The sequence below is a fragment of the Tyto alba genome, unplaced genomic scaffold, assembly GCF_018691265.1.
Source record: "Tyto alba isolate M040663 unplaced genomic scaffold, T.alba_DEE_v4.0 Super-Scaffold_46, whole genome shotgun sequence".
Lineage (NCBI taxonomy): Eukaryota > Metazoa > Chordata > Aves > Strigiformes > Tytonidae > Tyto > Tyto alba.
Genome location: NW_024881322.1, coordinates 12,867,733 through 12,890,381, shown reverse-complemented (window position 1 = coordinate 12,890,381; position 22,649 = coordinate 12,867,733). Strand labels below are relative to the sequence as shown.

At 47.0% G+C, this 22,649-nt stretch overlaps 1 protein-coding gene across 1 annotated transcript in view; it reads left to right on the top strand.

The window, feature by feature from the left end:
* The first annotated feature begins 6,687 nt into the window (after window positions 1-6,687).
* The window catches only part of ITGA9 (integrin subunit alpha 9), a 227,065-nt gene continuing 211,103 nt past the window's right edge, over window positions 6,688-22,649 (top strand). Inside the window, exons 1-3 of the mRNA XM_042806477.1 lie at window positions 6,688-6,903; window positions 15,429-15,556; window positions 16,798-16,904. Of these exons, the coding sequence (XP_042662411.1) occupies window positions 6,734-6,903; window positions 15,429-15,556; window positions 16,798-16,904 (405 nt within the window). The 5' untranslated portion in view covers window positions 6,688-6,733. The remainder of the gene's footprint in view (window positions 6,904-15,428; window positions 15,557-16,797; window positions 16,905-22,649) is intronic.

Here is a 22,649-nt window from a genome sequence, read left to right as displayed (position 1 = left end):
TAGTGAGGTTAGTATTTCTGGAGTTTCTCTGTAGTCACGGATGAGAGAGGGGTTTCATCTCGACCATTTCTGAAAGCCCAGGTTCAGGTGCTCTGAATTGTCTGTTGGTGGAGCTTCACTCTTGCTTAACCATAGCTCTTGTACCTTGATAACCCGTCCCCTTCCTCGCAGCGGTCCTGATGGGCATCTGTCAGTGGAGATGAAGGAAACAGAATTTCTTCATCATTTTGTTCAAGAGAGGCCCCATGGGGCTGGCACAGCTATTTTAGGGGTAACTGAGTCACGCTGCATGTGCTTTTGGAATCTATTGCCACATAGCTTATTTTTGGATTTACACATTTTCATCCACTGGTCTTCCTTATAACATACATACATCAAAAGAAATAGCACACAGAGGATTTAATTACAGTTATCTATAAATAAAAGTGTGTCTCCTCTTATTATGGTGATAAAAGCTTTTCGATCCATTGATCCCTGGGCTGTGGTAACGAGGTTCAGTCAACTCTGAGTGACTGAGCACACGACCTACTGTTGTCAGTGTGAAATAAAAACGTGCAATGACAGGCCTAGTAGCGAGACCAACGCTAACGAACAAAAAGCAAGTCAAAAGAAGCCTCTGTGTGTGTTTGCCCCGCAGCACGTGTGTGTACGTTTTTAAATACACAGAGTAGGGATACAGCAAGGTTGTAATTCTAACCACATGCAAGCAAACATATGACGGCTGTTAGAAAATGTGAGAGGTGCAAAACGTGATGACTGCTTGGTGCTAGGAGTGCAGCCGAAAGGCAGCCTGGGCCCCGCCGTGCCCTAAGCACGTGCTCGGCTCCGGGTCTGCCCTTCGGTTCCCCGTGGGTCAGTGAAGCATTTAAAGCACAAGTGTGCACTCTTATTTAAGCATGTAGTTAATAAAGCACACAGCAGAGCTGAATAGAGACTGCTGGGTAGGGGTCTGTTACATGAGTAGGAAAATGCAGAGGTCTGGATGTAGTAATGAAAGAAAGAAAAAAATGTATCAAATAGTAAAAATACACCTGATGGACACTTTTCTTCTACTGGGCTTAGATAAATTCCTTCAGTTACTGGTATACAGCATATGATCCATGTTTTAGAAATATGTTTTACATTATCTGATGCATTTGCATTTGGGCATAAAGTGATCATAAATCAGGCTGAAATATACCCTGATATTGAAAGCCAGGGCACGTGTTTAACTGCAATGTTAATGCATAGTTTTCAAGTGGAGAGAAAAATGGTGAGGCTGGATCACTAAATAAACTGGATTGCTGCTGAGACAGTAGAGTTTAAGAAAAGAAATCCCTTAAGTACCTAAAAAGAGACAATCTTGTTTTGATATGAGGCTTTGAAAATTCTGGCTTTCCACTCTATCCTTTTAGCTATTATTAGGATAAGGTGATTTTTGATTATATCACCAGCTTCTGTGTCACTGAAGATTTGCATTGGCTCTGTCTTCCACCCAGATAACTCTTTTTGGATTCTCAAGCTGTTTGGAGAACTCCAGTAGAGCTCCACGGGAAAGGTAAGAGACAGGTTGAAGAGCTGACAGCATGTCTTGGTTTGGGCTGAAATAGAGTTAATATTCCTTTTCGGGGACTAGATGAGTGCTGTGTTTTGGATTTAGCTTTGGGTTTGGTATGGGAAGAATGCTGATAGCACACTGATGTTTTCAGCTGCTACTGAGACTTCAAGGACTCTCCGACTCCCCATGTCCTGCCCGTGCGCAAGGGCACAGGGAGCAGGGAGGGAGCATGGACAGAGCACCAGACCCAAATTGCCCAATGAAATATTCCATACCATGGCACGTCATGCTCACTGTATAGAGCAGGGGTGGTCGGGAAGGAGCTCTCTGGCTTCTAGGATTGCGACTGTGGGATCTTGGTATCTTGGGGTCACTGGCCGGGAACGGGCTGGGGATTGGTCAGCGGGTGGGGAGCAATTACGTTGTACATTGCCTGGTTATATATTTCTTTTTGTTTTCCCCCTATCATCATTATTGTTTTCGTTTTATTGCCATTATTAAACTGTTCTTATCTCAGCCTGCAAGTCTCCCTTCACCCCTCTAGTCCCCTCCCCCATTCCCAGGTGGGGAGGGGGAAGGGAGGGTGACCAGCTGCGGGGGTTGGTTGCAGACCAGGCCCAAACCACAACACAGCAGCAAATAACAGTACCAGCAGGAGAATAATTTTCCTTCTTCCCTATTTACTCTAGCTGGAGAACTAGCTACAGCCAAATGGAGGAGCAGACTAGTAGGAATTAGATGCATATATTAGGCAAGGAGATCAGTGTAAGCACCTCGTTCAGTCTCCTGGGGGGAACTTGTCCTGAACCTGTTACCTAGCAAAAGTAATTCCTCTTGTATTTGATGCAAAAATTGAGGGCCCCATCTCCTTATTTTAGTAGGAATAACGTAGGAAGGTATAGTTCGTACCATGACAGTCGCAGTCTGGGTTTGCCCAGTCAGTCTGGATGCTGCAAGTGGTTTGGTGTCTGCCAGGCTGAAACGGCACCAGCCGAAATGTAGGCAGCTCCTCTTGGCGTGCCTGGAGGCATTTTGGAACCACAGAGCTCCTGGCCTCTGTCTGACCTTTTTCTGACCTTTTCCTACCTTGTTCTCCGGTTGGCAAGGGAATGTGGGGAGTTCCCTCTTTATCCATATCTATATATTAATATTTTGGTCTTTTGTAGTTACTCTTTTTCGGTATTTGTTACAAAGCAACACCCCTCTCCCACAGCTTCAGCAGTGATGAGGGCTTGAAAAGAGAGGAGGGAAGAGGCAAGAAGTCTTTTCCACTCTCCTTACAGTGCAATGAAAGGTGGCCGTGCTCTTCTCTCGCCTTCAGTGGGGGAGACAACCACAATCCGTCTTTTGCATGAAGCCACGGTGGAAGAAGAGTTGAAGAGGATGCTCTTTACCTGGTAGTCAAGAAGAGCAACGAAAAATGTCAGGAGAACATCTCGTGCACTGAAAGACTGAAGAAGTTCGGTCTCCTGAGCTCCTGACAGCTGAGTCTGAAGGTGGATTAGATCACAGCTCTGTGGGAACTGACTAAAAATAAGCTGCAGTATTATCATTAAGACCTGATTTGCAAACACAGTTACCAATCTGCTTGTATCGAGCACTTGCCGGAGCAATGCGGAGAATGCACGCAAAGAATCGGCAGGACTCACAGCTGCGCTGGGAAAGCTTTAACACAAGTGCGCTTTAAAACCTCGCTAAGCATGTACTGACTTAAATGTAGGAATAACCAGTGGGAGAGGCAGCAGCCTTTCTATTAATGAGCTTATGGGATGCCTTCCCCTCGTTAGCGTCCAGCCCCTTCCCGGCTGTGGCTGAGGGCGAGCGGGAGGGAGCTGGGGACAGGTTAGAGAAATCCACAGCCCAACAGCTGGGGCTCCAAAAAAGATGCTCAAATAAGCTTATAGCGACTGTACTCACAAGTTGTGAGTGCCCACGGGAAGTCGGTGAAGATGCAATTACTTGTGGATAGAGGCTGGCTTAAAACAGACTGTAAAACCTCAGCGACACTAATACCCCGGGACCACCACAGCACCGCTTCCATCCCAACGGGAGGAAACACAGAGGACTAGCATGCCAAAAAGCAGTGTCTTAAAATTAAGGCAGGTATTGGTGAAAATAAGGAAAATAATACTGGGGTAAATATGTGCAGCAGAGGAGCAAAATTTTATATATATATAAATCATGTGCAAAGTGGCATTTTTGGGAGGAGAAGCCTCCAGGAGAGAAACTATCTGTGAACACTCAGTCTTGATGAACCAGGTCTGTACACAGCTGAATCTGTAACTAAGGCAGTCGTGGAGCATTTGTTTTCTTTCTCTTTCCGCAGTCAGAACATTACTGTATTCTGTTTTGTTTTGTTTTTTCCAGAGCTCTACAATTGAAGTTATTAATTAAAAAGTATCATCAAGGGTACTGTTTTGCTGACGGTCCTCAATTTACAGATAACTTCCCTAATTTAAAAATTAATCTGGAGACTGAGCCCTGCCAAAATGCAGCGTGTTAAATTCCACTTAAGTGCTTAATTAATACAGGTGGGTGTGAGCTACAAAGGAGCCCTATGGTGCAGGTATGGAGCCTCAGACATCAAGGTTCAAGCAGAGAGAACAGGGATATAGAAATGTGGCTACAGCTATTCCTACTTTGAATGGGTCCTTCCCAAAGGGTTGGCATAGGATTTAATGTCTTATTCCTTGTTCTTGGTCCTTATTCTAGCCATCATGTTCCTTTAACGGTGCCTTACTGTTACGCCTGTCGCCGCAGTTGGATGCTTCCCCTTGCTTTCGTAAAGGGCACGTCAGGATTTTATCAGCTAAACCTACACCACTGAGACCGTGTGTGTTTCTGCTCGGACTGACAGAATTCCCATTGGATTTGCTTCCTTCCTCCCTCTGGAGCTGGGTGACCCCGTCGCTCCCTCCAGCGCGTCAGCTCCCGTTCCCTTTAGCTGTTTGAGCATCCTTTGGTGCCCGGGCAATTAAATGAAAAGCCCCATCGCTTTCTTGCTTCAAAAGGCAGAGGATTTGGCTCGGTAGTGCTAAATGGGATTGCGTGTCATTTGTGGAATTTGCTTAATCATAGCATATTGACTTTCTGCCTAAATCAGATTACTTTTATCCCTATTGATTGCACAGTTCTAAAAACCCCCCTGAAAATCTTTTCATTAAATGTTATAAATCTCCCTGCTAATACAATGTAAATGCCCTGTTGTTTTCACTTGGTGCTCTAATGAGCAAATCAGTTCTTTCAATTTGATCGTACACTGAAGGATGAGGTTGTTGATAAGTGGCTTCTCCTTTTTATTTGATATTGAGCACTGTGCCACATAGATTTAAGACTGGAATAGATTCACTTCTCTGTAACCCTGGACCTACTTACATGAAGAAGAGGTTTGCGCTACTCCAGGCTTTTTACAAGCCACTTTGAACAAGAGCTTTAAATAATTATACCGCTAGGCTCTACATAAAATACCTTGATGACCGGAAACCTTCTTTCATTGATTTTTTTTTTTTTTTTTTTTTTTTTTCCACCCACCACAAAATTCTGTAGTTCCTGCTTCTCTATTAAACTGGTCCCTGGAATATTCCTACGCTAATGTCCGCTTTCTGGCACCACGGTCAAAAAAAATGGCATTTTTTTTTAAACAGCGATGTATCCATATGGCACCGGGGCGCTTGCTCTGAGGGTGATGCTCAAAGGCGACGCTTATGAACAGTCCTTGTCCTGACGAGGATGCTCCCCCGCAGAACCACGCTCTGCTTTTGAAAGAGCCACGGGGGATGACCGCGCCGTTCCCTCCTCGCCGAACGCGCGTCCCGGCGCAAACCCTTCGGCAGAAAAACGATTCAACTTTCACCAAGGGCTTCCCTGCACTGACAGGCGACTCGACCGGCGGCAGGAGGAGATTCCACGCGAGACGCTCCGGGCCTGGCCGCTGCCTCTGCCCTCGTCCCAGCGTTCCTGGCTCCTCTGCTCCCGCGCTTCCCGGGATCTGCTCCGCTTCTCCCAGCGCGCCTCTGCCAGGGCAGCCCGCGGAATTAAACGCCCAAAGCCGAGGCTCACAGTGACGGATGAAACTCCCAATCATCCTTGAGGAAGCGTTTCTTCTCCGGGATCCCGGTCTTGGTCCTCAAGAGGGATCTAAACATGATTAATTCAGAGCACTAAAATGAATCACTTTTTACTGAATAATAAGAGGTTGGGCTCTGTGGGCCCAAGGGCTTGTAACCCCCAAGTAACTCCCCTCCCCTTCTCCTGCAGGGTGAGGCTTCTCACCTTTGACCTCACTCATCTTTTCTTGCATGTTTGACTCATTATTTTCCACACTCATGTAGACTAACTATTGAAATATTAGAGAAATTATTTTCAGCTTTTACTCAGCCGTGCAGCCTGCCCCTTCCTTTTCAGACCTGAAGGCCTTATGCTGGAAAACCTGGGTCTGACTTTTTTTTTTGTTGCTGTTGTGTTTTTTTTTTTTTTTTTAATTGTTTTGTTTTGGGTTTTTGTTTGTTTGTTTTCTTTTTTGTTTTGTTTTGTTTTGTTTTTTTAGTTCCAAAGTATTTTCATCCCCGTTGCCCCGACCAAAGCCGCCGCCTCTCCTCCCACCTCTCCTTCTTCCACGAGAATCTCCAGCTCGTTCCTGCCTCCTGCCCACGCAGCGTCCCTCTGCCACTGCCCCCTTCCAGCAGGGCCGATTCCCCTTCCCCGCCTTCCCCACGCAGGGCTGTCTCCTCTGTGGGTCCCTCCGCTTTGCCACTTCCCTCTTCCCCCTCCCACTCCACGGCGGTCCTCGCCCCAGCGGGGCGGCTGCGGGCGGGACACGCGAGAACGGGGCGGGGTGTGTGGAAACCTGAGGTTAAGCCCCAGCTGAAGGGCCGCTTCGTGGAAGCGGGTGGGGGGGTGGGGGGGTGGGGGGGTGGGTGGCGGCGGGACCCCCACGGGTGCCTCGTGCGTTGGTCCCACGCGTGGCGCGTCCCTCCCGCGGCCGCCAGGGGGCGCCGCTGCCGCGGGTGGGGGGGGGTGGGGGGGGCGGAGCGGGGGGCGCGCAGTCCCCGCGCGGCGCGGAGCGGGGGCGCAGCGGAGCCGCGGCGGGGCCGGGCCGGGGCGGGCACAAAAAGCGGCGGGGCCCGTCGCCCCGCGTGGGAGTCGGGGTCTCGGCGGCGCCGGGACGAGGGCGGCTGCCCCACGGGTGCTCGCAGGATGCCGGCGGCAGCGCGGCGGCGCGGAGGGGCCGTGCTGTGGGCGCTGCTGTGGGGAGCCCTGGCGCGCTGCTACAACGTGGACGTGGGTCGTCCCGTGGTTTTCCAGGGTCCCAACGGCTCGTTCTTCGGGTACTCCGTGCTGCAGCACTACCACGACAGCACGCGGTGGTGAGGAGCGCGGATCTTGCGCGGGCGGCGGCCACCCGCGGCAGACGGGGTGGGGTGGGGTGGGGTGGGGTGGGGTGGGGTGGGGGGGAGCGGGACCCGAGCCCACGCCTCGCCGGGGCGGGGAGCGGCTGCGGGGGCTCTTCCCCGCGCGTTTTCCGCCCCGTCTTGCGGGCGCGGCGGTGGCAGCGCCTCGGCTTCGCGCCGTTTGCGCTCCCGCGGAGTGTGCGTGGGTCTTCACCCCGGTGTAAACCCGCGGGGCTGCGTGGAGGGGCGGGGTGGTTTTCGCTCCGGTGTAAACCCGGAGTGTGTGTGGGGATGTCCACCCCGGTGTAAACCCCGGGGGATGCGTGTGTGTGGCGGGGTGTTTGTTCCGGTGTAAACCCGCGGAGTGTGGGGGGGATGTTCACCCCGGTGTAGAGCCGGGGTGTGTGTGGGGTTTTTCGCCCCGGTGTAAACCCGGAGTGTGTGTGTGTGTGTGTGGGGGTCTTCTCCCTGGTGTAAACCCGGGGTGTCCCCCTCATTGGTGTAACGCGGGGGTTGTCCTTCCCGGGCTGGCAGCCGCCCTGCTTCCCCACGGGACAGAAAGTGCGTGGGGTGTGAGGGGTGGTGAGTCACGCCGTGTGGAAACGGGAGCGATTTGGGGAGCAGTAACGCCCAGCACCGACAGCTCTGACCCCGCCGTGTCACGAGCAAAACCCCGCCGATGACCGGAGAGACACCCCCAAATCGGGAGGCGTGTGTCCCCTCGCCAGGCCCGCTCTTGGCGTGAGGGACGGGGGAGGAAATGTCAATTGAGCTAGTTTTGGGTTTTTTGTTTTTTTTTTTTTGAATAAAATAAATGAACGATGATAGAAAGTTTGTCTACATCTCAAAAAATTATGCAAACTGGCAAGCTTCTTGTTTTTCCCCGTTGAGTGAAAAGAGCCTTGGAGCATAGTCTGTCTCTCCCTTGTCTGGGTCAGAGGCTCTTTGTTAGAATTAAAACTGATTTCTCTTAATTGGACCTAGTTGATGTCATCTGGTGCCTTTCTAATGTGAGTAGGAGCTACTGCTGCCAATAAATGTCCACAAAGCTTATCTTTATCTTTTACCCTTAGATATGGCCCGATTACTCAGCTGTTGATGTTGGAACTGTGGTGCTCTGTGATATAAATAAATGTATTCACGCTGGCATCCAGTTCTTTAAAAATGAATTTCTTTCACACCCTTTACTTCACGAGTAGTTGTGCACTCTGCCTTCCTCCACAGCGGCTTTCATGGAGCATTCATTTTTAAGGACTTATCAGAGGGCTTCATAGAAGAAGAGCGCTCAGGGAGAAGAAAAGCTCTCAGTTTAAAGCCAAGCTTAACTTGGGGCAGGAACTGACAGAGGATGCAAAGGCTGAAAGCGGCTTGTGTTCTCCCCAGATTGCTGGGGATTCACATGAGGTGCTGATCTAGCGGGGTCTGGCGGCATGGAAATGATATAATTTGTTGCTCCTTGTGCAGGTGTCTATCATTCTGGTCGATAAAATGACTTCTCTTCAGATAGCACCTGCTGGTATGATTTTATATATACTTTTTTTTTTTTTTTTTTAAGCGGGTCAGTGGATGAGGGAGGGGAGCCTCCCAGTTACCCCACTTTGTTTGGAAATGATGCTGGGCAAGCAGTGTTAGGTGTCTGTCTGAAGGCAGGCATCTGTAACAATCTGGTGCTCAAAAGTAAAAACCAGTTACGCAAACTCCAGTTGCCTGAAAATGGAGCTTCATGAAGCCTCAGCTATGGCATTCAGGGAAAAAAAAAAAAATCTGAGATTATAAAGTGTTTTTAAATAAACAAATGGCTAGCCCTGACACCCAGAAGGGTTAACAGCAGCTTGATGTGGTCAGCATCAGCACTGGGCTGTCAAAAATCAGGAGGCTGGGATTGCCACCGCTGGTGGGGAAGCTCCTCTTTTCACTGTGGAACTGGGGGGTTTGTTCTCACGGGTGCTTCAAACCCCTGTGCCCAGCCAAGGCTGGGATAACAGCTTTGGGGGAGCTGTTTTTTGCCACCTCCTTGGCTCCAGTTTGCTGCGTGCAGTTGTGCTCTTAATGCGTGTGCAGCCTGGAGGTGAGGGGACAGCAGTGGATTTCTCTGCTCTTGGAAGTACATGCAGCCTTCCCCGGTTTTCTGAAGATGCCATCCCCTGTGCGGGATGGGCATATTCTGAATGCAAGCAGGTTTTTTTTTTGCATGCTGCAACGTAAGAACAAATTTTTAAGCATTTAACATACTTCTTCTGGAAAGCTTAAAAGATCTGGCTGATCTTCCTTGACATTCAGACCATCAAAGGGCTGAACCCTCATCAGAGCCTCTAGCTGTGCCCGCGTCAGCGGGGCCTGGCGGCTCCCGGGGTCATGCAGTACTACTTTAAAACCGTATTTATCCTGTACAGCATCTTACACATCCATTTGGAGCATAAGGTCTCTGATTTCAAGTTTAAATTGATTACCAGTTGCAGGTTATTGAAATAGAAGATACAATCCCAGTTGATTGGATGAGTGCAGAGGGAAATGCTTAGTAGAACTCATTCCATTTTTCAGATTTGTCGGGACTTTGTGTGCAGATCTGTAGAGCTATAGCCTTAGCTGGCTTGTAGAATTACTGAGTGATTTTTAATTAATGTTTTTTCCCCCTTCTATTTCAAATAGGATATCCTGGGGAAAGGCTGAAGTCAGCTAGAGAGAATATGTTAGTGAAAATGTATTCTCTTCATCCCGTTGTAGCATATAGCTCCTCTTAACAGTCACAGGGTTATTGTTTGGTTTTGGGTGTCAGTTGTCTTCTTAGCGTTGTATCTCTGACATACCCAAAGAAGAGTTATGATTGAGTTTTCTCATGCCCATTTGGCCTACCTGCTACAGTGGGCAGTCGTTAAGCTAAGTTAACTTTAGTTAGTAATATTTTGGGCATTCCTGGCTTGCCTGGTGGGCTGTGCTGCACTATGTGAACCTGCAAAAATGTGAACGATCGTACCTGAGGCTGATAGGGCTCCTGCCTGTCTAAAATTATTTAATGTGTTAATATGCTCTCGAGCATTTGAGAGTGCTGTTGCGATAGTTCAGGGTTTCTTGCTGTTTATTGCTTGAGGGCCTGATATTCTTCTAATATACTTCTCACCAGGAGAGCTTCTTAGATGAAGTGTGTTATTCTCAGTAGTCTGTCCATGTGCTGGTGTGCGTGTGTGTGTATATATATGTGTGTATGTGTATATATACATAGTCACTGATTTATATTAAAACGGTATCTGTAATGGCCAGGTCTTCAGCTGTTTGCTTTCCAACACCACAAAGGCACCTGTCTATATTGATCTGTCATAGGCGTGCAGGTTTCCACAAAACCGATCCAGGGTTTGGTGATTCTCGGGGGTTTATATGAGCCAAATATTCTTGCAGGAGGAAAGAAAAGGGGGGATATTTGCTTTGAAACACTACATCGTATAAATGTGAATACTCAGGCTGCTACACAATCCTTGTCAGAGAAATTATAGTGGAATATGGGTATTCAGGCTCCAGTATAATAGTGGAGTAAGTCAGTGCCTTTGACCTGTCTGAAATAGTTAATTGCAAAGACGCTTCCGCTTTGGACTTGTTTTTGTGCAGTTTTCATCTCAAGAAAAGTTTGTTGTTGCAGATGTGCTGGGGTTATTGTATTTCTGACAATGTCTCCTTTTCCTTCCTTAAGCGGGTTTTATGACTGTAAATCTTGAAAGATTTACCCGGTTCCCCGTCATTGCCATTTTCGGTCGAGTAAGGAACCAGGTGGCTGCTTGCATTTGGAGCAGAGACAAACTGAAGTGCTTCTGTTCTCTGGATGTAATTTCGAAGCTTGGAGTAAAGACCCTACAAAGCGACCAGGAATGTTGCTTTCTCTGCTTTACTTTAGACAGCTTAAGAAGAAACAAATGTCAGTTTTGCCCCAATAAGAAAATGTTACTAATGTGACATCTCCGATTGTTCTTTTTTAAAAGAAGATGTCACTTTATCTCTCTCCTTTCCCCTCCCTATGCCCCCTTCTCGCTGCCACCCCCGAATCCCTCAGCAAGTCCAGGGTAACAACTTTATCCTTTTTGGCAGCATGATCTGGCACGAAAAAGTAGTGGAGTCCGTTGAGCTGCATGGTGTCCTGCTGTGATTTTTACAATAAGGAACGAGTCTGGTTTCTGTGCTGTTGCTTCAATCCTTCAGCCCTGCTCTTCGCTGGGCTGTGCCGCCGCTGAAACACGAAGGCTGTTCCGCTCCTCTCTCGGGCTGCTCTGCCTCTCGGGCCAGGGGACACGTGTTGTTAGTGCGTGCTGTACTTGTGTGCAACCAGGAGGAAGGTGTGGGAGCAGACAGACCCGGTGTGTGGAGGCTGGGTGTTGTGTTGATGGTGCAGCGTTGCATACGCAGACGTAGCGATGCCGCGGGTGCTGCCGTGGCGTTTCGGGGAAGCTGGGCTTGCTGTTGTTGGCCACGGGTCGTCCATCTGCCACCCAAATAACAGCCCTCCTGCTTCCCGCCCTGCGTATAAATGGACGAACCGCTGTTTTAATTTTGAGGGCTTAGCAAGTGACAGAGACCTTTCTGATGAGGAGAAACTCAGCTGGGATATGCTCGTGGTGCACCCTCCTCTGGTGCTGCTTTTGAAATCAGCTGTGGTATGCGAGGATATTTAAAGACTTTTTTTCTCTGCCACTTAACATTGCAGTGAGGTGAGGTACCTATACTCCCCAGACCTTGAGCTGCGATTGCCTAATCGCGGCTGGCGTGCTGTGGGCTGGTGCCTAATGTACTTGGCATCCCTCCATGCCATCGGTCAGCTCGACACTTTCGTTCACTGTTCCTTCTGCTAAATGCGGCACTTAATTTCCAAATCTCTGTGTCCCGAGGGTCAATCACCAGTGAAGTGATAGTTACTGTTTTGCAGGAAGTAATTTTAAGGAGGTGTGGATTTCCCTGTGGCCAAGAAAGCTTCTAGTCATCCGTTAATATCGGCTGCTGTGGCTCCTGCTCTGTGGTGGTTTCTGGCCACAGCTGCATAGTTGTCTCCATACAGACGAAGGCATTTGTCCTTGGTTGTGCCAGTGTGAATGCAAGAAGAGAAGGTTAAATGGCCTCTCTGCCTACTGCTCCTGATGTTGGTTTAGACCTCAATACTTCGTTCACAGAGCCAGTGGGATGTGGCCAATTCTGACAGATTTCTGTGCACGTCAAGCAGAAGTGACCCTAAAATGTCCCCAAACCCCATTCCTACTGCCCTTGGTTCTCTCCTATAGAAAGTAATCCCTTTCTCTCGATGGAGTTTTCCCTTCAAGGCATCTTCGTGCAGCTACTCACAAATATCCTAGGGACTCTCCTGTATTATGGTTGTGGTGAGAACCTGCCCACGCAAAGACTGCTGCCCACATCCTCGGCCTTTTGGCAGGAGGCTGGAGCACTGCTGGTGCTTGCTAACCGACAACCCAAGTAGTCCTACAGCAGCACTGGAAACCTGAACCACAAAATCAGGCTATTTTAAACGAGAGCTGGTTCAACTAGCTGGAATATGTTGGAAGGTGGCCTGATAATAGCAAGGGGACAGGGTAGCAGCACTGCTGGCTGTTTATGTATCTTCTGCGTTTATGCCAGACGAGATTCCACAGCGCTGAAATGCAAAAAGGCTGTATTGGACTCCAAAGCTTTGTTTTGAAATGTCTTTCTGTTGTGATGTAGTACCAGAGAAAAACACCGTCTCTGGTTGCAGCGTTGTTTCACAGAAATTGCAAAAGATTTCAAAGGTGTTTTAATACGTAGGAGAGTTACAAAACAGTTGTTTGTTTTGCTTGAAGAGTCCCAAAATCTTCAGATGTGAATGAGTCTTCTTCCCAGGTCAGCTGAAAAGTCTCATGACCGTTAAATAGGTGACTTTCTTCCGACAGTTAAGGTGTTACATACAGAAACTAATGGAAGAGTGAAGGACTCCTTTCTTGACAAAGGAACTATTCCAGTCTTAAAACTTTGAATAAAACCGAAGTGTTACGTGACAAATGCCAACGTGACCAACCAAAAAGCATGTGAAACAACAGAAAACCTCCTGTCTCCCTGAAGGTAGCTGTCTCGGGGCGCAGGCGAGCATCGGTCATGCCAGATGGAACAGGAGACCTGCAAAGGTTTCACCTGCTGGGGTCTAGGTGCAAGACTGAAAGAATGAGATGAGATCCAAATATGAGATAGTGTGGTGAAGTATCACATCTGAGTGTATGGATATTTGGGATGATCCTAAATAGATTTGCTTTTGGCACGCATCACCAGTTGCCTTTACTGGCTGCTTCCTTCTGCTCAGTCCACATGAAGAAACAGCAACGGACATTTTATTTTTGAAAGGTATGTTTGCTGAAGACAGCAGTAGTATCTGTGCCGGTAGCCTGCTCAAATCATTAATTATCAGTTTTTCCCATTCAGCTTTTTAAAGAAAGCTGAAGAGTCTTTGTGATTTAGGCCCTTCATCTCCATCTTTCATTCTGCAACCCAAGGTATCTTGTGCACTAATTGCTGGAGTCGTATTTACTTTTCTTAGGTTAGAGCAAAACTTCTGGAGGTCTATGTGGTCTATGTTATCTTATTGCTATAACAGGTCATAGAAACAGTTTCTTGCTATTTGCAATTTGAACCTGTAACTCTTTAAGCTAGTAATGTCCCCCATTATTTATTTTTGTTGGACCTCATGAATGTCAATAAGTGAATGACATGCATTCATCGCCTGTGTAAATTAAATGATTGGCATTTGATTTTCTGCCTGCCGCCTGCCTGGTGGGATTTCCATTTGGAGCTATTATTTCAGGTTCCTTTGCGCTCGTTCCCCAATGTGTTCAGGCTTTGTAGGTTTTAGCAACTGAAGTATTTTGAACATTAATTCTTCTCACTTGTGAAAACACGACGTGTGTTGTAGAGTTCAGCCCCATCAAACTTCTCCAAATGGTACAGCTTAGCTCATGAAACCCAGGAGAAGCCAGTCCTTTAATGCAGGGGATTCTCTTCTTTTTGTAAACGTATTTCCAAATGTGATGGGATGGCTTTGTCGCATCCAGGGAAGCACGGATCGCAGCAGGAGTGGAGACGTGTTGCTGTTTGATCTAGACCAGGCTCTGAGGCAGGACCAGCTCTTGCAGGTGGCTCAGGCCGACCCTGGACACAGGCGTGCCTCGTGTCTCCCTGGGTTTACTGCGATGGTGATGGTGGGTCGTGGTCGGGGATGGAACTTTAAATTAGAGGGTGAAGGAGAAGTTGTTTCAATCAGGGGGAGCGCCCATTCTGGGGCTTATTCTGGGCTGTCCATCTGTGCTGGGGATGGGCTGTGTGTGCAGACTGACTTTGCACTAGTAGCTCTCTACCCCTTTAGTGGGTAAACCAAGAACAGCATCTCGTTGGCCAGCTGCTGGGTCCACACATGCGAGTAGATCCACACACTTTTAGAGATGCTCGCCCTTAGCTCCCACCCTGGGCTTAATGTCAGTGAGGATTTTGTTACATGCAGAAGCTCTGCCCTGCCTCACAGTGCAAGGGTTATCGGCAGAACTGATGCTAAACTACTTGGAGCTGCCTTCCTCCTGATTAATCTCCCTCCTCACCCTCATATGCCCAGATCTGGGCTCACAACCAGGTGATAAAGGTTTTTCCCTGTAATGAGGAGGCGGTAAAAGGGATCTCTCAATACTTGAGCTCCCCTTGTAATCCTTTGCAAAAATCATCTCTTGGGACATGAGCAGCTGCCAGCTTGTTAAACAGTTAACTGGGTTGTAACACAAGTGATTAAAAAGTGCACGTCATCTTTCAAGGGTATGTTAAGGAACCCTACGGTCAGAGCTTGTGTACTGGTGCTTCCTGGAGATGCTAGCTCTGATGTGGGATAAGTAGCTGGAGTAGAGTCTTCCCAGCCTTGGTGATAAATGCTGGTTGGCAGCAATGCCTTGTGGAAGAGATTTGTTCCCGTGTTGTTGGTTGTGTGTTTTTGTTGTTGTTTTTAAAATCTGTACTTACATAAGGTGTTCTGAGAAGGGGGTGCCTCAACTTTCTAAACAAGCTTATTAATCTTTGGCTGTCTGGCAAGCGCGCGGGCTCAGGTTCCATCCTCTCGTGGGTGTGTGTATCAGGTCTTGTGGGTTCTTGGATTGATAGGGGTGTAGTTAAAACTGAGGAATAATGGATGCAGCTGCTGTTGTCCGGCCTAATATCTTCCTAAATGCTTTTGGGGTGGGGATAGGGGTGCTGCTTTAAGTGTATTGCAGTCCTAATGGAAGTTTAACTTGTTAAAGTATTTGTGGCTTCTCTGGGGAAAAATGCTTTTATTGTGTGTGGTGTTTTCAGTTTGTGAGCCAATGTCACTGTTTTACAAGGCTGCTGGAGAAAGTCCTTTTGCTGAGGAAGCTCTGGTGATGTGAACCTTGCTGTTATGTTGTGGGTTTGGTTGTTTTTGTGTGTGTATGTTTTTATTTTTTGCTATTCTCCCAAAATTAATCACTTGTTACTTTGCTTTTGGTTTCCAGGGTCTTGGTTGGTGCTCCCAAGGCAGACTCTAAGTACAGCACCTCTGTTCAGTCCCCAGGAGCAGTGTTTAAATGTCGAGTCCATACCAATCCGGACAGAAGATGCACAGAACTAGACATGGGTCGAGGTAGGTAGTTGTGATGCTTGGGGTTGGGAAGAAGGTGGGGAACCAAAAAAAAAAAAAACAAAACAAAACTAAAAAAACAGCAAACACCATACCCCAAACAGCTAGCAATCCTCCTGACAGCCTCAAAGAGAGTCCAAGGCATTGAGAGGGATTCATCAGCCTCTTTTGACGGATTTTGAGCGCTGGTAGCCAAGGTGTCATATTCCTTTCAGCATTACGAAATAGCATCCCACCTGGTGCTGATGCCTTCCCAGTGGCCCTGCTCGCTCTCTCCAGCGAGTGCCCAGGCCAAGGTGGGTTTTTCCCTGCGTACCGTAAGCCGCTGGCTTTTTTCCACAAAACTTCAGTGGATTTTGCAGCTGTGGGTGGGTCCGTGATGTGCGTCGTTATTAGCAGCGTGGCGGTCGGTGGGTTCCCGCCTCAGGCAGCAAGTCATTCCTTGGGTTTTGCTGCTTGTGCGAAAGGAAACGAGTTTTTTGGGGCGAGCTGTGCTTCTGCACTATTGCACAGGATCGGGATCAAGTCTGGTTTCTGTGATGTGCTGTCTGAATTGGGGGAAGGTGGCGTCCTAAAGTAAGGTTCTGATCTAAAACCTCGTGCAGGATTCTGATGGAGAAAACTGAAGCCTTTTAATGTGTTGTTTTTCTCAGTGACATGTGTGCTACTGCTTTCTATGCCTGTAAAAAAGGCATGTTAATATTGTTCATCTTTTCACGGCTGAGTCAAGTAGAATTTATTTTTCATGAAGCTTACAAGTGTTAGAAGAGTGTTTTGGCTAAGTTTGATTTGTCCTGCTACTGTAATGTAAACTGTCTCTCATGGACTTGTGAATACTGCCTGACAGGTCTAAAGATCTAGGCCTCAATGATTTTTTTGTTTTTAAGTTCCCCAGATCTCATTTTCAAGAGCAATTTTGGCTTTGACTGCATTCTGTGGGCAATCTCACATTTCTCCCATTGGCTTCAGTTGGATGGTTTATTGAGGCAGAGCTGTGGACATGCTGTAATAGCTGCTGGCTGTTGACAGGGTCTGTCCTCTACTGTATATTTGTACGGTGCCTAGTAGGAGCGAGAGCATCACCCTGATTAATGTGTACAAGAACTAATAATCAGGAGGAAAGAGAAAAGAAAAGCGCTGCCAGGCACATTTTTGACAGGCCATCTCTTTTCATGTAGGGACTCTTCAGTGGGTATTTAAAACTCACGTCTCCTTGCCTTGCTGCCTTTCCCCTCTTTCTGTAGGCAATTCTCGGGGCACGCTCTGTGGAAAGACCTGCAAAGAAGACCGAGATGATGAATGGATGGGTGTGAGCCTGGCTAGACAGCCGAAGGCTGGTGGAAGTGTGCTGGTAAGTCCGCTCCTTTCTTTGATCTCGTTAAAACCGTTGTTGCTGTCTGACTCTAATGCTAAACACGTCAGGATTAATGTGTTCGGCAGTGACTGACGGAGTCCAGCTTTACAGGCAGCAAGTTCTGTAGCCCCTTCCTTCAAGCGGAAGGAAAAATGAACCCCAGCCAGAAAGCTTTATTTATAGAGGGAGGACTTCAAAGCTGTCACACCTGACTTGTGTCACCCAAGGGCTTCCTCCTAAATCTGAGGGATTAAATCTTTGAACAGAATAAATAGGACTTTGTCTGGGAGGTACCTGTTAGTTTGTTCTTTTTGTCGTTTGCCTGTGTTTATGTAGGGAATATGTATGCATCCATTTTCTCTGAGCGTAAGTATTGCATGTCAGAACTTACCATGAAAAATGTAAGATGAGTCTTTGTGGTGGTATTTTTCCTTTATGTGTATTAATTTTCCATTAACAAGGCAGAATAGTGGAGAGTAGAGATGATGTAGTTGAGTGTGGGTGGCCTTGTTGTCTTTGATATGGTTACCATGCAAATAGGCTGGTCAAGGACAACAGATGTTATCCTTAGGATGTGGCATTTATCTTTGCAAAATAACATTTCCTGAGTTGGAAAAAAAATAACCGTAATGAGAGCTGGGCAAAAACCTTTCTAAAACACATGGATATATTATGATCAATAGTTGTCTGTGTTTATATCCGTGGTTGGGTTTTGCCTGTCTACCTGAGTGAGTTTGTCTGCAGGAATGTTGATTGAAATAAAATAAAATAAAAAAAAAAAGGTGACAAAATGTTGTGCATAGTATATGTGGCAGGCAAATTTCAAGCTCGTATCAGAGTAACCCTGACGACAATCTAATTCTAAACACCGCTGTTTGGGAGTCGGAAACCTGCAGTATGACCCCATCTTTCCAGTGAGACTGGGGATTGCCCATGTACGTGGCATCAACCTGTCACAGAACTGCTAGTCAGGAAGATCTCGTACAGTGATTGCTGTGACAGCTGCCTGTGTGAGGCAAGGGGACAAAGCTGCTTCACTCAAAGGAGTTTTTCTTAATATGTGCTTAGAGTCCAAACGCTTACCCCCCAAGTCCTTGCACACCAACTCCCCCATGGGGGAGAAGGTGGTTTTTGATCCCTTTCTGCCATACTACTGTGGTATTTTATCCGATCGTCTCTTTTGGTGTGCTGCTTGCCCATGCTAGAGGGGCTGGCTGATGCTTTGATTTTCTTGAGTGTTTTAAATCTCTTCAGCACTTGAGGAGGAGGGGAAAAAGAAGGGGCATAAACAAAATACACTGTAAACATTTACAGCAGAGCACAAAATGAAGGCATTTGTGATGTGTAAGCAATTCCTGTTTTCAAGGGATTTCCTGATCTATATGTGTGCTCAGAGTCCTGTGTGACCACGGAGGACTAACTTGCGCTGCTCAGGATTTAGTATAGCACTACCTCGAGACACAGCATCCTCTCCATTTTCCAGTCATCAGGCTGAACTAGACACGTTTTTGTCAAAATGTTATCTTAAGAATAATAGTTTTGTGTACTTTGATTCAAAGGAGAACTGGTTGTAGCTGATACTTAGGTGTCATCTCCTCTGGCAGAAGCAGCAAAAGAAGGGGAGGCTGGTGGGGAAAAAAGCTGGGCAGCTACCAGGGCTACGTCTGGCTGCTCACTGGCTGAGGGGAGGCTGTGGGGGCTTAGACTGGGGCTGAGGGGATAGAAATTTCAGACATAAAGCAGGATAAAAGTAGAATGTAGCTAAAGTAAAATGTGCAGCTGGTGGTGTGTTTGTTCCGGTGTGGCTTAAACTGGTAAGATGTCTCCACGAATGATGCTGATTTGGGGCAGTCCTAAATCAGCCCTCTGACAAGATTATACTGCCCTCACCAAGGAGATCTTGTCCAGATGCTTGAGGATGTTTAAATATCTAATTCTCATTGATATTTATCACGAAAGTCCTCAGTCTTAAACTACTAATGATACATCTGTGTGTAGACAGAGCCTGGAATGAAGGCATATGGATTCCTTTGTGGGTGGGAAATAACTGACTGTTTCAGGACATTGCTACTGTCTGTTTTGAGATATCTTTTTCATGAAGAAGGTTTCTGACTTGTCCATAAGCAGATAGTTTTTAATACATGTGATCTTCTAATTTTAAAGATCAGGATTTCTTTAAATTGTGGCTCTTCTTTGAAGTCCCTATGAGAAACTGATGTTCTGAGAAAACGTGTCTGAATGTGTGTTCCTGGCTGTATCTGCTGATTTTTAGCTTTCTAATGAAATTACAAGCTAACTTTCATGAGCTGTTCCCCATAGTCAGGACCGTGAGCAGTCTGTGGTGTCAGGCATGACAGCTCTGTTTACTGCATCTCTTCCAGGGATTCCTTTAAGTCAGAATGGTGCCTTTGTGGTCAGTAGCCCTGGATGGATTTTTTTTTTTTCTTTTTTGTTCATAAATACAGGTAGTTGCTTTTTCAACCTTTGCAAACTAGTCATACTCTTGATGTCCAGTGTTAGAGAAATTAGTCCCACAGTTTAACTATGGATTGTACAATGAAGTTGTTGCTTTTGCATTGAAACTGCTTCGTGGCTTAAATTTCTGTCTTATCAGCCTTCCTCAATTGCCTGATAAGAGTACTGGCTGCAGTGGAAAGGGGTGGTAGGGAAGGTGAGGAGTATTTAGGGGGCCTTTAGCTGATGTTTGGTAAAAATGGATTGTGTTTGAGCCCATATTGTGCCAGGTTGCAACTGAACCAGAGTTTTATGCTTGTGTGACAGAATAAATAGAAAAGCATCAGACAGTGGGGATTTAAACAAATGAAGAAGTAAGAATATCTAAAAAAGCTCTGAGTCTGCAGTTCAGTGGCTTCCTGTTCTAGGGTATGCTATCAGTCAATATTTGCATTAATCTAAGTGCTGCAATAATACAGCTGATATTGGCATCTCTTTCCAAACCGAAACGGCAGAAGTCCTCCTTTTACTTTTGTTGGGAGAGGAACTGGGGACAATGCATTATGATTTGGAGATAAGCCACATCCTTCAGCCTTACTCTTCCTAAATACCTGCCACATCAGTCATTATTCTGGTTTTTACCAAGTGTTGTTATTTCTCATTTTAATTAGCTGACTTGCTGACACATCTAGTGATTGTGTGTGTGTCTGTAAAAAAAAACCCCTCGCCAAAGTCCTGGTGGGGAAGAGTGAACCAGCAGTGGTCTGACAGTGGCACATTCAGAAAGTCCCTTGTTTGGTTTCTGACTTTAGGAGTCAGCAGAGGGCTCTGTAAGGACCCTGCGTTCAGGTGGGGCACTCGGCCTCTGAGGTCTTCGCCTGGGTCTCTCGTGTGGCTTTTCCTATGGTGCAAAGCCCATGGCTGGCGTTCAGTACGCAAAAGAGCAAAGTGGCTGCTGTTCTGAAATGGCCTATTCATTATACTGAGGTAGTGTGGTGTCTGCCATCAATAGAGACCTCTGTGTGCTTTGCCCAGAAGAGGTTTTTTTTGCTGCAGAGAGGGTTTGCATTCTTTCTCCCTTGTTCCATGGTAGAGCTGGAGCCCGTGCCCTGGCAGCAGCTGCTGAGCACCAAAGTGTGCTGATGGTCTTCCTCATTGCACAGGGACCTATGGCTTGTATCTAAGAAAGGGTGTATAAGCCATCAGTTGTTTGCAATCATCTTGGGGAAAAAAAAAACAAAACAACAAAACAACAACAACAACAAAAAAAAAAACCAAAAAACCAAAAACCACATAAAACCCCTTTCCACAGCATCAAATGCAGGTGACTCATCTCTGTTCCCAAGAACTGTTCAGACATGTGCCATCAAAGAAGGCTGGCTCTAGCCACCTTTGGTAGCACGTCACTTTCCCTCAGCAGCATTGAAGAATGGAGGGACCATGTACTGTAATCCAGCTAAATGTTTTGGGGAAGGCAGGAGCACCAAAAGCAACTGCGGATGAGCTTTGCTGTGTCAGAGAGATAAACGTTCTGGTTGCCTGTCTGCAGAGAAATGAGTTTCTGGGAGGAAGAGGAGCTGCTGCTCTCCTGTCCATTGGGAAAAATGTCAAATTCTGCAGCTGTGGCGTGGAGGAGTCTGGGGAAGCCACTGCTGAGAGAACTGAGGTGGAGCTCATCTCTTGGAGCTCTGGTTACAAGCTGTCCGCAGACCCAGTCGGTCGGTGGTAAACTATAGTAGTGTGCCTGCATACACACCATGCTGAAGGCACAGAAAAATGATCATTTAAAAAAAACAACCACCCAAGCAAACCCTAACAGATTAGGTAAGTGTGCCCAGAATTCCTGAACTGAGCCCATAGCCTCCAGTCGATTTTAAAAGTACTCCTTATGCTGTAGCTCCTTTTTTTGCTCCTTACATTGTTCTGTCTTTCTTGGCCTCGGCGCCTCGCTCCTGAGCAAAGCCTCCTGCTTGTGATGAAATGCTGCTGCTCTCCCTGACTCTGTTTGTGCTCCTCTGGGAGAGATTAGTACGTTAATTTATGTGAGTCCCTTGCAGTTTCCGAGATATAAAATGTCAAGGAATTTACAATATCGCAATCCTTTATTTATCTTTCCATAATTTTAAGAAAGTCTCTTGGTCTGTTTCCGTTTGAGTTTACATCCGGAGCTGGGGTTGACTTGACTGTTGGTTTAATGGTATGTGTCTTTATGGTACTGTCTTTAGAAGGACTGTGCGTGTGTATATTTGTGCTCGCAGCACAGGTCTGTCAGGAGAGAAACTATTTCCTGGTTACTCTGAAAACGAGCGTTTCACGTGCTGTTTTTTTGTTGCTGTTGAATTTTGAATGAGTGGTGCCTGGGGATTAAAATCATAACTGGGCTTCCTTAAAACACACAAGGGAGTCCCCAGAGCTGTTCTTTGCAGGGCTCCTCGCCTGCATTTGGCTGTCGAGCAGGGTGCCAGCAGAAGCATCCTTCACATCACGGGTGGCAGCCCGTGCCATGCAGTGTGGTGCAGGGCTTTCCACGGCCCACGGGGTCCCCCTGCGATAGCCGCCTTCGGGAGAGACGTGCTTCTCCTGGAGTTATGGAAGTTAGGAAAGCAATAAATCTCAAAGTCCAAATGCAGCCCTGCTAACAGCAGAGCAGGCTTTCACACAACTGGTTTTGCTCTGTTTCAGTTTATAAAAAAAAAAAAAAAAAAAAAAAAAAAAAGGGAGAGCAGTATTAGACTTTTATGTCTTTCGGGGGTGAAGTATATGGGAAAGGGCCTGTGGTGATTGCCGGATTGAATTTTGAGCTTCCCAGTGGTTGATATGCTTTCCAGGTCCTTCATTGGATAGGTGACACAACTGTGCCTGTTTTATGGATATGTTTTTTTTTTTTCCAACAATGTTGAGATACTCCCATGGGCAGCTCTGAGGTGCTGAGGCAGAGGAGTGGGCTGGCACAAAGGGAAGGAAGACAGAGGGTGTCTCGTCTGGGGAGGGTAGGGTCAAATGTGAGGGTCGTGAAGGGGGCTGACGCAAAGTTTCCAGGAAAAGTTGGAAGTATGTGGGTGAGATGATTTGTAGCATAGAGGCTGCTCTGTTCACATGGGACCAAGCATTAGATGACATAAATTGACACATCTACACTGACTTCAGTGACTTAGGCCAGCTGGAGATACAGCCCGGCATGTGCTTAAGTTCAAAGCCCTTGCTGTTTCACACTTCATTCCTTTTTATTCCAAGTAACCCCTGGGCATCGGGCAACTTGTGGTTTGTCTGGCAGCAATGCAGTGTTAG